Below are 16,848 nucleotides of genomic sequence, written 5' to 3'. Positions count from 1 at the left end.
TTTTGAGGAAACTGAGAATGGAAGGGTTATGGTCAAGTGGAAGGACTGTTTGTTTGTTTTTTTCCCTCAACGAGCTTTTCAGAAGCTGATGTATGAGATGGGATGGGCAGGGTGGCAGGAAACTTCATTTCTTGGTTTCTGAGATAACTTTTTTTGGCTAGAGGGAGAAAGTCCACAGTGCCTGGGGCTCTGAGTGGGGCAGTCGGTGTCTGCAGGGTTTGGGGGTGTTGACCATTGTGTTTGTGAGAGCCGCAGCCTTGCAGTGTGCAGACAGGAGCTTGGGCTAGACACCGTGCAGGAGCCAGGAGAGGCCAACCCAGCCAAGGGCTTGAGGATGGAGAGAGAGGAGGCACAGGCATCAGGGAAGGAGAGACTCCCAAGATGTTGCACAGGAGGATGTGTCAGAGAGGTTGGTCACCAGGTGCAGGCCTATCCCCCTTTTACCCCTCCCTCCCCTTGGAATGGCAGAAGGTGTTGTCTGCAGGAGCAACACGAGTCGCTGCTGGAGGAGAGAAGAGCACAGCACAGGCATTTCAGGTGTGCTAAGAAGAAGCATTTTCTCCTCCCCATTTCCTTCTTTGTTCCCCTTGCAGAGTCATTTCCGGCAGCTGTGCTCTCTTGGGGCTCTTGGTGGGGACGTGTGGGGTTTTTGGGTCTCTCTCACACAGGCAGGAGGATCGGTCTCAGCATGCACCTCAGGTATCTCATCCTCGCTGCCTTCCTGAGCCAACCACTGGGTAAGCACTGGCTTTGACTGATGGTATGATTCCTCTTCTTCCCAGGAGACCCTCACCCCCTCAACAGTTCTCTGCAGGGAGCTGCTCTTGAATTATGGGCAAAGGTTGGGAAACATCAGATCGCACAGGTGGTTTTGCACCTGCTGTCTCAAGATGCTGTTACTGCTGGCAAACAAAAGAAGAGAGTGAGAAGAAACAGCTTCTCTCCTGATCATCTTAGACCCCTTGCCTTCCTTTTCTCTTGCAACTCTCCACCTCTCTGTGCCTCTCTCTGCTGATCTGTCTGGGCCCAGTGTTTCACAGACAGATCATTGCAGAAGCTCTTTTCTATCTCAGCAGTACACATTTTCTGACTTTGCAACCCAAACGCACAGGACTTTTGAAAGCTGATGCAGGGACGTGAAAGCTCTCTCATCCCACTCACATTCTTAGGGTGTCCCAGTCTCTCTCCTGGCTGGCACATGTCATGCAGTATGCCCTGGCTATCCATTCCTCCTGCATGTCCATAATGCCAGGGCTTCCTTTTCCCTCCCTTGACCTCGGAGCCTTCTGAGAGGACAAGGAATGGGGAGCAGGATGAAACATCTTTGCAGGAGTTGAAAGGTCCCTCACCCTGCTGGAGGTGTCCTGCAGCCAGCACAGGAGGGCCAGGCACTACAAGCTGTTCCCTGGAGACTCCAGGCAGCACAAGAGTGGAGACCGAAGACCTGGGTGAAAGCACAGCTCTCCTCTGGGGGTATCCCTGTGGGAGGTAATTGGCATTATTGTGCTGTGGGATCCACGCTGAGCTCAGGTCTCAGACCTCCTGCCCAAAGACACTCACCGCCTTCTCTTCCCGTCCACAAGGCTCTTGCTGCAGCGCAAGGGACAGGGAGCCTTCTCCACCAACACTTTGCATTCCCTCTTGTTTTGCATCTCAGAGCCTTTCCCTGCACAGTCGCTGACCCTTGCTTTCTTCCAGGTACCATGGGGCAGATCACCGTCACCCAGCAAGAAGGACAAGTCACAGTAGAGGAGAAAGACACCTTCCAGACCACCTGCACCTACCAAAGCTCCAGGCCTAATGCCCTGCTTTGGTACCAGCAGAGGAAAGGCCAAGGTCCCCAGCTGCTCTCATATCAGGCAGCAGCTGGCCGCAAGCCGAGCGGCCGTCTCACCACGTCACTGAACACCACAGGGAAATACAGCCTCCTGCAGCTGGAGGAAGTCGAGGTCTCTGACAGTGCCTTGTACCTCTGTGCTGTGCAAGACACCCTGGTGCAGGGAGCTTCCTTGGCTGTGCAAGAAGCCAGGGGAGGGAGGGCATGTGACTGTGCAAGGCTGAGCTTGGGGGAAGGCGCCCTCAGCTCTCTCCTGGCAGTGCTGCTTGCCCTGTGCACCCACAGCTCTGCAGGCAAAGATCCTGTGATGTAATGTTTTCTGTCCATCCCAGACATAAATTTATGCAGACACAGTCTTAAATATTCCCATACCGCACTAAAAAAAGGCGCAGTCTTATTGCCAATGCAATAAGTCACAGAGACTGCCACAGCCAAGGCACTGCTGTCAGCAGCACCCACATACAGGACCCACATAAAACACAAGCACAGACAGCCATATCCCCTCCCCCTCTGGGGCTGGCAGGGACAGGAGGTTACTAGTGAAGGCACACACACAACGCTCTCTGGGTTCACAAGCACATGCACTTCTGCAGATCCACCCAGTAGTGGCACTGCTGCTCTGTCCACCCGGCATGCCTGCCCACATCCCAGGCCCCTGACCTGCCCAATGGGTCTCCTACTCGCCTCAAGTACTTCATGATCGTAGTCTATTGTGCGGTACACAGCTATCTGTCACATTGTCACATTTCAACTACTATGAAAATTTCCTCTGTGAACATCTTTCATAACCTTTCTCAATTCTCTCATTTGTTGTAGACACCCTGACGTGATCTCCCTTTCTGAGCAGAGGTGCAGATTCTTTAATTTTAAACACACCCCTATATCTGGTTTTCCAATCCCTTGCAGAGTTCAGAGTGTTCACATCCACCAACCTGGCTCTGATAGCTCTGTGGAAGCTCTGATGGTAGCCCTTCATAAACCTGAGCTCTCACAGAGACCCTGGGCCAGGGGCCAAGCCAGAGTTGGGACCATCAGTTGCATTGGGTCTAGGTCCTGATGCTCGTCGCCTGTGTCTAAACACCTGACCCCGCACTGCCTCCCACAGAGCCTGGCCTGGGGAGAGGTTCACCAAGAGCAAGCATGAACCACCCCATGCACCAGCAGAGGCTGGGGGCTGGCTGCCTCGGAAGCAGCTCAGCAGAAAAAGATGTGAGGTCCTAGTGGGCACCCAGCTGAACACGAGCCAGCAGTGTGCCCTTGCAGCAAAGAAGGTCCACTGCATCCTGCGCTGTATTACCCAGAGTGTAGCCAGCAAGTCCAGGGAAGTGATCTTGCTCCTCTGTTTGGGACTTGTGAGACTGTATCTGGAGCAGTGCAGCCAGTTTGGGGCTCCCCAGTCCAGGAAGGCTGTTGATCAACAGGCGTGAGTCCTGTGGAGGCCACCAAGATGGTCAGGTAGCCAGATTCATGATGTGCAAGGAAGGGTTGTGAGAGCTGGGCCTGCTCATCTTGAAGAACGGACGGCTATGATTAGAGTAGGGCCAATGGATGCAGGTGTAGATAGCAGGGAAAAAACTCTTTCCATGAAGGTGGTCAAGTGCTGGAGTACTTTGTGCAGAGAGGTTATGGGATCTCTGTCATTGGAAGTGTTCAGAACTTGCCTGGACTCGGCCCTGAGTAACCTGACCTATTGAGAACCTCTCTGAACACAGGGTTGGGCTAGGTGGCTGCTGGAGGCCCCTTCTCCAGTCATCCCTCAGAGTGTTTCTCAGATGACCTCTGGCAGGAACAGCTCAGCGGTCATGGGGCAACCGGCACAGTCACCACATCTCATCCTTGGTGGGATGCCTGTGACAGATCACTGTTTCAATACAATTCCCGGTTTGCCCCTTGATGTCATAATGAGATCACTCATGACATCAAAAGTGAGTGGAGGGAATTGCACGCCCACCCACACAGGCTCATCCAAAAAGATGTATACAGGCACCCCCTCATGGGTGCACACGCATGCACCCCTGTACGCACACAGAGGTATGCGTACTCACAGGCATGCACACACACATGGTCCCACCCACATGGGCACAACCACACATGTGAGTTTGCATGCACCCAAAGGGCAAATTGTACGTGTGCACACACAGAGGTGTGTGTACACGTTTCCAAAGGAGTCCATGTGCAGACACATGCACAGTCACTCCATCAGACCAATGTGCATGCACAGATACTCAAACGCAAATGCTTACACGTGGGTGCTCCTGCACGCATACATTTGCATAGATATATGTACAGTTCTGCACACAAATGATAATACATAAAAGCACACATCCACACACACCTATGCCCACGCACTTACATATATGCAGATCAATGCCACACACGTCCATAGTCACCTCCATGAAGGCACGTGCATGTGCTAAAACACATACACACTCATGAACAGGTGTGCCCAAACACAAACACACACAATTTGTACACAGTCACGCTTGCATGTGCATTACCCCAGGCACACAGATGTACATGTGAATGCACGCATGAGTGCAGCCAGATGAACATGTATGTGACCATGAATATGCACACACAACACTGAGAACCAAGGTGTCAGACACCAGCTCTCAGCCTCTTGGGATGATTCTAGCAAGTCCTTCAGACCCTACAGTTAAGGCAACAAATCAGGTGCTGGCCAGCCCCATCAGCTTCAGTGAGCTCAAGGGTTTGACAGTGGTTCACTCAGCTGTTTTCCTACCAACAGAGAGAAATGACAGCAGAGTCCAAGCTGTCATGGCCTTTGCAGACATTGAACATGTCCAAGTCCCAAGTCTGTGTGTGAAGGATGATTTAAAAACTCCAGAATATCCCTATTGCTCTAGGCCCCCCAAATGCCCATTTTACAGCCTTAGCGGCTCCTGCCTGTCTTAGTGATCTCCTCAAGGGTCTAGGACCAGCCCGCGCCCCTGCAAAGGGAGCAACAGTAACACAATCATGTGACAGCGGAGGGTTGTGTGCCTGGGACAAGCCAGACTCCCCTTGGGCTACAGATGCTGAGGCTGGGACATCAGAGGTGATTTGTAGTAGTGAGGCTTTCTCTAGACTCACTTTAGGGTAAATACTCTCTCTTCAGAAGGCAGAGAAATGCAGAAGTGACATTAATTTACAGAGCAGCTGGAAAAAATGGTTTGGCTACCCTGTGAATGTTCATGTATTCTTTTCTGTTGTTGTTCTCCTGGCTTTAGTTGATGAGCTGGCCTTTTTTCCCCTTGTGTTTGGCATGCAGGTGCAGGTGGTGTAATTGCCTGTAGCAAGTGGGAGCTGCCTGCAGCCTCCTCTGTTACCATGGGCAGGCTGAGTTTACCCTGTGGCCAAAGTTCTTATCTACAAAACAGTTACCACACAAAATATTATAAGGGTAAAGACTGTGTATTGGGTTTACGGGGCAAGGTTTTGGTCAGGGGGGGCCTTCAGGAATGGCTTCTGTGAGAAGACACCAGAAGCTGCCCCCACGTCAGACAGAGCCAGTAACAGCCGGCTCCAAGACGGACCCGCCGCTGGCCAAAGTTGAGCCAATCAGCAACGTTGGCAGCGCCTCTGTGACAACATATTTAGGAAAGGGTAAAAAATGCTGTGCAGCAGCCGGGAGAGAGGAGTGAGAAAATGTGAGAGAAACAACTCTGCAGACAGCAAGGTCAGTGAAGAAGGAGGGGGAGGAGGTGCTCCAGGTGCCAGAGCAGAGATTCCCCTGCAGCCTGTGGTGCAGACCATGGTGATGCAAGTTGTCTCCCTGTGGCCCATGGAGGACCATGGTGGAGTAGCTATCCACGCTGCAGCACATGGAGGACCTCATGATGGAGCAGGAGGACATGTCCTGAAGGAAGCTGCAGCCCATGGAGGACCCGTACTGGAGCAGGCTCCTGGCAGGAACTGTGGCCCATGGGGAGGAGCCCACACTGGAGCAGTTTTTCCGGCAGGAGCTGTGGCCCATGGGTGACTCCCGCTGGAGCAGTCTGTTCCTGAAGGACTGTACCCCATGGGTACAGTCTTGAAGAAATGCAGCCTGTGGGAAGGACCTGTGTTGGAGAAGTTCATGAACGACTGTGTCCCGTGGGTGGGACCCCATGCTGGAGCAGGGGAAGAGCATGAGCAGGAAGGAGCAGCAGAGATGAAGCATTATGAATGCATTATGAATCTCTGTGTCCTTACCTTCACCCACGAGTTTTTCGTTGTATTTTCTCTCCTTCTCTCATTGATGGAAGAGGAGTGATGGAGTGGCTTGGTGGACACTTGGCAGCAAGCCGAGGTCAACCCACCACAGGCAGTTTAAACAAACATTAGTGGTGAGAGTACGTGTGGAATAGCAGTGGTTCTGAGACATGCTTTCTTAGCCATAATGCCCTCTCGGTGGAGAACATTGGTGTGGGCATTTCCATTCTTCCACTTCTACACTTTGGTCAAGACATTTGCACTTTCCTGCAGGAAATAGGATATGAGACTGTAGTGGCTGCCAAGAGACATTTCCACTGGTCAGAAGGGATGAGATTTACATGTAAAAAAAACCTATCCCTCCAGAATGGCAGGCAATTCCTGAGCACAAACTCTCTGGGGGGACCAGTGAAGCAGTCAAGAGCTCTGAGCCTGCCTGCAGCTCTCTTGGGAAGTGCACCCAGTAACCTCGTCCTTGCTGATCTTCACGTTCTCCTACATGCTCTGTATCAGAGCCATTTGATCTCCCTCAGACATACACCGTTTCACTGTCCCCATGTCTGTGCTGACTGCCCTCAGCTCCCACAGGCTTAGCTCCAATTTCCACATTCAGCAGCTACTCCTTGTACTAGCATGTCCCTGTTACTCCTGCCCATGCCTGCTGGCCATGGCCCCTAGATTGGGCGGTGGAGGGGAGAGGAAGGTGGAGTAGAAGCCATGGGCGTTCCCAGAGGCTGTTCCCTGCATTACCACTCCTGCTATTCTGCAGAGCAAAGCATCTCCAGGACCCCCACACCCACCGCCCACCATCCCAGCACAGCTCCGGCCATAACAAGAGGAACGCCCTTCCTCAAGAGCTCATGGGGCTGCTGACCCCTCAGGGCCTCCTGCCTTTCTGGGCATTTGTGGGCAGAGACACAGCAAGGCAAGGCCTGATGGTCACTGGCAGCAGAGCAGTCAGGGATGTCTTCTTCAGCTGCAAGGGACAGTACCCAAAAGAGGCACCCCTGCATGGTACCCCAGCCTCCCATTCCTCTGTGAATGGAGAAGGGTCTCCTTGTGCCCTCACCCCCTTCCACCCCAGAGCAACACCTTTCTCCTTTGGCAGCTTGGGGAGTGTCCACGGAGGGAAGGACCACATGGAGGCCAGGCTTGAATGCAGCAGAGCTTTAATGAGACGAAAGAGGGAAGGGAAGTCACTCCAAGTGGAAGTCAGCAGTGCAGGGAGCACCGAGGGCAGCAGAAAGTCTGCGCTCCATGGCTGTGGAATAGTTCCTGCATGATGTTTGTCTGCCTGCCCCACAAAGGGGGAGAAGCCAGATGGTCCCCACCAGGCTGGCCTTGGGAGGACTTTGCAGCCCAGGGGAACCAAAGCAAACAATGAAAAGGGAGAGAAAGGCAAGTTTGGTCAGCTATCCTGCAAACAACATCCAAAAGATCGATCCTCTGCCCAGCACCACATTCTGAGTTCCTCAAGATGTCTCCGTGGGGCTTTCCCAACGTCCTTCTCAGAGGAGGCACCTTCTGCCACAGTAGCGGCTGGAAATGCCAGAGAGGTCAAAGCTCCCAGAGGTGATGGGCACTCCCTCAGAGCTGAGGATGCTGCCAACAGCAGCGGAGGTGGAGGAGCCCACAACGGTGTTCTGTGGGAAGGAGCTGAGGATGGGGCCGGGCAGGGTCACCACCACGGGAGAGGGCTCGATGACGACGGTGGAGTTCTGGCACTGCCTGACACAGGGCTCATTGCAGCTGTTGGCCAGCGGGGTCGGGCCGCAGGGCTGGCAGGGCTGGCACTGGTTGTAGCAGGACATGTCTCAGGGCCGGAGGTGTGCCTGGGAGAGAGGGCAGGGAGGAAGCAGAGCACAGGCATGGGTGAGGAGCAGCCTGGTTACCCTGTCCCAAAGGAGCCAAGGCCACCAATGAGTGGGAAGTTGGAGGCCGTGCCAGGAACCACACAGTCTTCATTGCCTCATCTGGCTAGGGTGCTGCAAAGAGCAGCCTGACCCAAGGAAGCTCTCTCCTACTGCATAAACCAAAAGCCACCAAATCATGTCCCAGCCTTTCTCTAAGCTGACCTTCTCCCCGCTTCCCTCTGTCATGACAAGGCGCTCCAGGCCCCAACATATGAAAAAGCCAGCATCAGCTGAGATGTCCATCAAGTGGAGATCTCCCTTTGGAAGAGGAGGAGAAGGGGTTTCAAGACTCACCTGGTTCCCAAGGAGAAGGAGGCAAGAGAAGTGGATGAGAGAGCAGGGACTCGGGCTGCCTTTTATACCTGCCCTTCATCACCGCAGGACCAGAGGCACCCTTTGCAGAGGTACCAATTTTCTGACAAGCTCATCTTGAATGCAGACCATCCCAGCTAACGATATGGGCTGTGCTTTCATTTCCTGCACCGCTGCCTTTTCATTTCCAGGTTTGGGCCATGCCCATTCCCCTGTGAAGGCTTCTTGTGAGCATTGGGATGAAAGGCCCCAGGATTTCTCGGGCAGGAATGCAGCAGTGCTGGCACAAGACTCAGCTCATGTGCTGGATGGGTCCAGAGCAGGCAATTGACATCAGCCTGGGTCACTCTGGTGGGGCTGTTTCAAGTGTCATTCTCAGGAAGAAGCTCCAGCAATCCTCAGCTGGATGCCCAAGGACTCCTGGGTGTGAGGACGTACCCTATCCTTCTCTTTCCCTCCCTCCTCAGCTCACCCCGATGGTCCCTTGTGGTTGCCTCCCCAGATGTGTGCATTGTGCTGCTAGGTTTTGACCCCATCCTGCCTAACACTGCCCTCAGAAAAAATTTCTGGCCGGTTTTGACTCATCCCCTCTCTGTGCAGTCTGTGAGTACACAATGCCGTGGGCATGCCTGGGGCCTTGTCCTTCCCCAGAATGCTCTAGCCCCGCTGCGGTTGTCCCCAGCTGTCCTCAGCAGAATCCACTGTTGGTTGTGTTCCTATGTATGTTCTTGTGTTTTGTGCCCTTGTGAGCACCTGGGTTTGTATGAATGCACGTTGGTGCAAAAATTTGTGCATGATTCTACCCCAATGTGCATGAGCCTGTGTGTGTGTCCTTGTGTGTCCCTCATCAGGAGGGAGTGTGCTGCTCACAGCAGGGTCACTCTATAGCACCAGAAAGCAGCAGGTTCCCAGAGTCAGAAGGAGCCCAAGTGCACTTGAACGGTGATGGCACCAGCCTGCTAGAGATCTGTCCAGGGAAGAGGCACTGAAATGCAGCCCCTCCCTCCTGAGCCCTCCTTTTCCTGCCCCTCCAAAGCTCACACTCTGCTGCTACCACTTTCAGGCTACAACAGGATGGTTTCACTCCAGTTTAGATTCTTAGCTTAATTCAGTTTAAACAATATTGGGAGTGCCTCAGCATGGCTGGCAGTTCCCCCTCCCTGCCTCTCCAGGCCAGGACACAGCTGCTAGAGAGTTCAAAAGGGTGAGGATTGCTTTATGGCAAGGAGAAAAGCTGAGGAATCCTGCCCACCCCATGCAGGCCATCCTTGAGTCGATCTGCTTCCAATGCAGCATCGGTGGTGTCTGGGGTGGGACACAGGCCCCCCTGTAACCAAGCCAATGTCAAATGTACTTGCGCAGCCCATCGACCTGGTGGTATGTCAGGTAGGGGCTGAGACCTTGGATCAAACAGGCGCTGAATGAAAGGAACATGGAGTCTGATATTGCCATGCTGTGAGTGGAAGGACAGACCCTGCGGCTTGCACAGGGAAAGCCAAAGAGCTGATGACTGCTTTGATGTTCAGCCCCCTGCACCATCATGTTCTGCATTGGAATCTCAGTCTGAGTGCCCAGCAACTGCTCCTGGGAGGGAAGGGACGTTGGATTTGAGGTTGCATCCTCCAAAGCCTGCTGCTGTCCCACAGGGGTGTCCAGAAGAGACCCTCTTTCCAAGAAGGGCCATGCATAGTGTAGAAAGTTTCTGAGACCATCTCCCCTCCTGAATATTTGTCTGCCTGAGCTAAGGTCCAGCTTGGACTCAGTGCACTCGAGGGCTTCCCTCCTTCACTTCAGTGACCTCGGTGAGATCAGTAGCAGGGAGCTCTTCTGGGAGAGCTCAGCAAGACCTGATTCCTCTCTCTGTGGAGCTGCTTCTGAGCTGAGGCTCTAGTGTAGCCGAGGGCCAACCTCATTGCTTTCTCATGAGGTAACGGGCACTGTGGAAAAGGGAAAGGGCAGGGGAGGTGTGTACCTGGAGTTTAAAAGGGCCTTTGACACACTCTCCCGTACTTCCTGATGATGAATAAGTTCATTAAGAGGCTGATAAGGTGGGTGGAAAATTGGCTGGACTACCAGGCTCAAAGAGTTGTGACCATGAAGAAATGGGCTGACTGGAACCACATGAAGGCCAAAAAGAGCAAGGGCAAGGTTTTGCGTCTAGGGCAGAAACCAGACTATGCAGTCACACATGCTGGGGAGTCACTGTCTAGGAAGCAGATCCACAGCAAAGGATGGTTGCTTTTAGGAGACACTTAGCTGAACAAAAGACAGCAGTGTGCCCTTGCAGCCAACAGGACCAACTGCATCCTGAGCTGTGACAGCCAAATTGTTGCCAGCAGGTGCAGGAAAGCGTCCCTGCCCCCCTGTCCCATTTGAGACTGCATCCAGAGTACTGCTTCCAGACTGGGGCTCCCCGGTCAAAGAAGGATATCGACATCCTGAAGTGAGTCCAACAAAGGCAACCAAGGGGGTTAGGGCACTGTCAGACATGACATGCCAGGAGAAGCTGAGAGAACTGGGTCTGCCCATCTTGCAGAAGAGATGGCTCGGGGGAAGCAAGACCTTCTTGCTTTCTACAATTACTTAATCAGCGGAGGCAGAGAAGATGGACTAAGACACTGGAAGTGCTCAGCAATAGGAAGAGAGGCAATGGACAAGCAACTGAGGCATGGAGAAATCTGATTAAGAATTAGGCTAAAAGAAATAAGAATAAGAACTGGAACGGGACGTTGTGCAATCTCCATCCTGAAAGGTGTTCAGACGTGACCAAACGCACACAACTTTTGTGCACACTCACACTTTCATGTGCATTACCCTTGGCGCACACAGACACACAGACACAAACTGCTTGATCTCTTCCTTCAGGCTCCTACCTGAACTTTCAGGTGCCCCAGGCCCCTTTGGCAATGAGAGCTGGAGCTGAGAGGCAGCGCTTCTACAGCAGGGTATGTCTGCCTGAGAGGATACTCAAGCACCTTCTGACTTGGAGGGCTGGGAGAAGCCCAGCTGTGGCCTGACTGCCCAAAGAAGAACCTCCCAATGCTGAACAACTTCCCCTTGGCCCTTGCAAACCTGGAACACAGGAAGGGTCACAGTTTGGTGTCTTTCCTTGGGCTGAGCACTTTAACGACTTTAATTTGTCTCCCTGCAGAGCCTCCTCGTGGCAGAGGTGTGGAGTCCCAAGCACGCCTGCCTGCAGCAGCAGGGAGTTTTGCTCCACCCTCTGCACTGAGGTTTGGTGGGTGCTTTGGGCTGGCCGAGGGAGGAGAAGTGGTGAACTCTGAAGCTTCAGCTGCCTCTTTCTGCGAGGTCCCTGGACATGCCGTGCATGGGAGAGTGTGACATGGTCCTGATTTTCCTGGCAGCCCTGGTGGGACTGGCATATTTTGGTGAGACCCAAGGTTCAGGCTGGGGAGGAGCAGGGCAAGAGGTTGTCCTGCCAGTGGTGGAAGGGGAAATTGGAGGTGTGACTCTGCAGGAAACTGGGAGTCATTCTGTAGGTAGAGCAGGGACTGCAGGTGGGAATGGAAAATCATCTGGGAGATGTCAGCTGTAATGGGAATGGAAGGAGGAATAAGACTCTGCACATCCCTTCTAGTGTTCACAAGTACCTTTCTATGGGTTGTTTTTGCATAGGTGTTTAGAGAAGAGAGAGCTGCTAGGGCAGAGTCCAACACTAGAAATGGAAACTTCTCTCCCAGGCATATTTGACAAAACACTCTCAGCCTGTGTAGGAATGGCCCAAATTGTTAAGGGAAGGCTGGATCAATGCAAGGACTGTTGAAATTCCTTTCTGGCTTTACAGGCCATGTGCAGAAGGACTCTGTGCTCCAATTCCCTCCAGGAAGGACATTCCAGTCAGGACACAACACAACGTTGTACTGTAATTTCTCCACCAGCCATTCCAGTCCCTAAATCTACTGGTACCAGCAGCTCCCAAACCAGTCCCCTCAGATACTGTGTGGGTGCGCCAGTACAAAGCTCACATGGATTCAGGGAGGTTCTCCTCTGTGCTGTCTGCACAGGACTCCCAGGTGCTTCTGCGTGTGTGGCGATGTGGAGCTTCAGGACAGCGCTCTCTCTCTCTGCGTGCTGAGCCCACATCCGTGCCCTCAGTGTGCAGCACTGCGCAGGAAGGGGAGGTTGTACCCTGGGGAGCGACTCCCTCCCCACCACTGCTTGCATGTAGCTCTAAGCTCATCCTGCCCAGGAACTGCACACTGGTGCTGTGGTGAGGCTGGCTCTCTGCCTCACCAGCCTGTGCAGCAGGGAGAAAATCTGAGCATATTTCAATGAATCACACAATTGCTTTGGTTGGAAGGCATCTTTTGAGATCATGCAGTCCCTGTTCAAGCCAGGTCAGATAGAGCAGGTTGCCCAGGACCACGTTTGATCGGGTTTTCAGACTGGTGCCAACTACCTCTTCTCCTGTCAGTGGGCACTACTGAGAAGAATCTCTTCTTCATTCCCCCCCATCAGCTATTTACACACACTGCCAAGATCCCCCCTGAGCCTTCTCTTCCCCAGGCCCTCTCTTCTCTTCTGCCAGCCCTCTCAGCCAATCCTCACAGGAACGATGCTCCAGTCCCCGCGCCATTTTGCTGGGCTCGCTCCCACATCTTTCTTGTACTGGGGAGCCCAGGACTGGACCCAGCACTCCAGATGTGGCCTCACCAGCGCTGAGAAGAGAGGAAGGATCAGGTCCCTTGTCCTGCTGGCAATGCTCTTCCTCCTGCAGCCCAGGATGCTGTTGGCCTTCCTTGCCACGAGGCTGCATTGCCACAGCAGACACAGGAACACCCCTGAGCTGCTGAAACTGAGCGGGACACAGCAGTGAGTATTCAGGAGAAGTATCCCAGCTGCTTCTCCAGCTCTTACTCTTTTTTCAGCGTCCACCAATGAGCACTGTTGGAGGAGGGGGCTCTTGTGGCTATACCTCCTAGCCAAGGAAGCCCAAGGAGAGAAAATGTCTTCCTAGCCCTGCCTCTGGGGATCACTGAAAGCCTCAACATGTGAGCAAGAGCCATCAGCCAGGCAGTGGACAAGATTCCGTGTTCAAGCCCTTGAGCTGTCCCCCTGCTTTTCACATCTCTCCTCCAGCTCTGGGGACTCAGCAGTGCTTGGCTGGGGGTGTGTGTCTGTGTCCCTGAGTCCCTGTGAGTTCTCTGCCCAACAGAAAACTGCTGGTGGCTGCATTTCTGGGATGTGCCTTTCTGGGATCTGGTTTGTCCCTCTGTGCACATGTGTCTTGTTATGCTAAGTCCATTTTGGAAAGCAAAGATCTGGCCCTGGAGAGCATCTGTGGGGGAAGCTGACAAAAGCAGCCATGGTGGCAGGCCAACATGTTCTAATTACTGGAGTGATGTCAGCTCAGTAGGCCATGACAGCAGCTATTGGCAGTGAGGCCGTCTGAGGTGACAAAAAAAGCTCAGGCTTTGTGCAAGAGAGGGAGTGGCAGATACATCCAAAGGAGACATGAGCCCGAGGGAAAGAGAAGGAGGCAAAGAGAGTGAGGCACCTGGAGAGAAGTATCTGTATGAGGTACTGGAAGGTGGATGAGAAGCCCCGTTTTCACCTAGGTGGTTAAGAAAGCTATGGGTTGGATCCCACCTGGAGGTGGAATTCAGGTCTGTCCTCATGCTGGGGTGTACGTTAACACCTGTGGGAGAGGATTCAGGATTTTGCCAGAAACGTAGGACATCGGATAGGGAAACAATACATACATTGGAATATGTGGGCACAGATTATCTCATTCCACACATTTCAAGTGACCTGAGTGCTTTTTCACACCCACCCTACATCTGAGACTGGTCATTTGGCCAATCTTTCCCTTTTGCTTCACATTTGTAACTTCTCGGTCATCCTGAAAACTGAATGCTACAACAGTGTTGCTGCAGGTGTTGCAGGGAGACCCTTCAAAGGCTGAGCTCAACATGGGGCTTCTCCCCAGAGCCTGGACTCAAAAGACCCAATTTTCTCTGGGGACAGGAGCCTTTCAGTGTCTTGAGGAACTCACACACCTGAGGAACTTCAGCAGAGGTCACTGTAAGGGCGTGTGGAAGGTGAGAGCTGCTGGTTCACTAAGGCTGTCAGATCAAGTCCCTTTTCCTTTCAAAGGGAAGAGCAAGTAAAAGGGAAAGTGATAAACAAAGCACACAATGACACCAATCTCTGAGTAAGGGATAAGGGAGACAAGGAGGGAGACCAGAGCTCTGCAGCTGCTATTGAGCCATTAGGAAACTGCAGGTGTGGCTGCAAAGTGGGTCAGGCTGAGTTTATGAGGATTTTGGATGTTTGAGGAGGGTCCTGCAGGACTAGGCTACACTTATCAAGGAATGCTTAGGGGAAGGGTCAAAGGTGGGGGGGAAGAGAGGACTGGAGAGGAGCAAGAGGAGGCAATAGAGAGGAGGAAGGGCAAAAGGAGGTACCTGCCCCTAAGCAGGGGCTGGTCAGTGCACTTGTTGGGATGAGCCCTGCACCTGATCAGTAAATTCAGTAGCTGGAGGGACCACATTGCATGTGTCTGTGTGAGAGGTCAAAGGACCGGTGACTGGAGGGACCTCAGTGTGTTTCTCCTTTTAATTTGTGAATTGAACCTGATGTGCATGGGGCATATTTCCAGCTGTCCTGGGCAGTGAGTGGGAGGAAAATGTGCATCTAAAGTCTGAGCCAGAGGTGGGTAAGGGAGCCCAGGGCCAGCATATGGATATTAGACAGGCTGATATTACCAAGCCATGGTAATGTTTGAGGGGTCCAAGAGTGTGGGGGTGATTGTGAGAGGAGCAGGTGGTTGCATGCTAGTGGTTTGCTAGTGAACCTCAGGCTGGCCTAGCCAGAGAGAAGTAGGAGACCCAGGTGCTGGGTAAGAGGGCCCAGGCTCCAGGCAGGGCTATTAGATGGGCTGAGGACCCATGCTGATATTTGAGAGATACACGAATGTGGGTGTGCTTGTGAGTCCAGAGGGTGGTGGGGGGGGGTGTTTTCACTAGGGAACTGCATATCACAGGCATCCTGGAGACAGTCAGGCAAAGGGCCACTCTGGATGGTGAAGAGAGTGGAGCAACTCTCATGTGAAGAAGGTTGAGAGAGCTGGGACTGCTCAGCACAGAGAAGTGTCAGGGGAGAGCTCATTAATGGGTACAAATATTTGGAGGGAGGGTGTGAAGAAGGTAGAGCCAGGCTCTTCTCCATGGTGTCCACTGAGAGGACCAGAGGCAATGGGCACAAAGTGAATCGCAGAAGATTCTATTTGATCATCAGGAATCCCTTTTTCACTGTGAGGGTGGGGAAGCACTGGCACAGGATGCCCAGAGAGGTTGTGGAGTCTCCATCCTTGGAGGCATTCAGAAGCTGTCTGGACATTGTCCAGGACATGTTGTGAGCAGAGACAGAAGCATCAAGGAAGGAGAGATTCCCAGAGTTATGGTCCTGGGGTCAGCAAGGATGGTTGCATGTTGGGGACTATGGCTCGATTTCTCCTCTTAGCAGAAATGCAGAGATCCTCCTCTTCCTGTACATGTGTACAGAGTGCACAGGGCCCCCCGTCATGCAAGTGTTCAGAACACCATTGGCTGAGGGAGCCGCAGGTGTTGCTGCTGGAGGAGGGAGAAACCCAGGAGGAGCACTTCAGGCACAGGAAGAACAGATCATTTCTCTTCCCCGCTTCTTCCTTTGCTCCCCCAACAGAGTCGTTTCCGGCAGCTCTGTTATCTAGGGGCCGGGAGGTGGTTTTCTGACTCTCTCTCACTCAACAAACAGGCGGGTCGGACTCAGCATGCACCTTGGATATCTCGTCCTCACTGTCTTCCTGGGGCAACTGCTGGGTAAGTCCTGCCTTTTCATCAATGCATACTTCTTCTCCTCCTCCTCAGAAAACTCTCACCAGCTTTATCAGGTCCATGCATAGAAATTCTCTTGAATTACAGGAAAACACTGGGAAATGTCATCTCGGGTATGTGGTTTTGTATTGGTTCTCTCAAGATGTACTTACTGTTGGAAAGGAGAAGAGAAGACAGAGGAACAGATGCCTCAGAGCCTTTCTCCTACTTTTCTCTCTGCCTCTCTCTTCTGATCCACCTGTGGGCAGCATAGGAGATCTCAGCTGTCTCTGCAGCCTCAAATTTCTCCACTTCCAACACAAAGTAACAGATCCTGTCAAAGCTGCCACAGGGACATTCACTGTGCCGCCTGGCTGGGCCTCCTTTCATGACTGCCATAGCGTCCAGTTTCCTCCTGGTTGTCAACTCAGCCAGGCCTCCCTCTTTCCAATGTTCAGCTCAGCATTGTATGAGCTCAAGGACCTAGGAGCCCTCGGAGTTGAAAGGGATGGGGAAGCAGGATGAATCTTTTTGCCGTAGCTCCCTGGGCCCCTCAACCTGCGGGAGGGGTGCTGGTCCCAGCACACAAAGGTCAGGCATGACAGGCTGTTCCCTGGTCCTCTGGGCAGTCGCAGACCAGGGAGGAGGAGCAGGGACACAGCACAGCTCTCCTCAGGGTCCACACTGTGCTGAGTGCTCTGAGCTCCTGCCCAAAACTGCTCTCCCCCTGGCTGTCCCCAGGCCTCAGGATTTTCCTGCAGGGCAAGGGACAGGG

At 53.1% G+C, this 16,848-nt stretch overlaps 1 gene segment (V, D, J or C); it reads left to right on the top strand.

Moving 5' to 3' along the window:
• Window positions 1-688: 688 nt before the first annotated feature.
• Window positions 689-2,667, top strand: LOC127026669 (T cell receptor alpha variable 1-2-like). The segment is given in 3 exon segments: window positions 689-737; window positions 1,699-2,043; window positions 2,654-2,667. Coding segments are annotated over 3 exon segments (408 nt in total).
• The last annotated feature ends 14,181 nt before the right edge of the window (window positions 2,668-16,848 follow it).

This window comes from Gymnogyps californianus, chromosome 28, assembly GCF_018139145.2.
Source record: "Gymnogyps californianus isolate 813 chromosome 28, ASM1813914v2, whole genome shotgun sequence".
Classification (NCBI taxonomy): domain Eukaryota; kingdom Metazoa; phylum Chordata; class Aves; order Accipitriformes; family Cathartidae; genus Gymnogyps; species Gymnogyps californianus.
The sequence above is the reverse complement of the archived record's forward strand: the minus strand, read 5'-3'. Positions and strand labels throughout refer to the sequence as shown.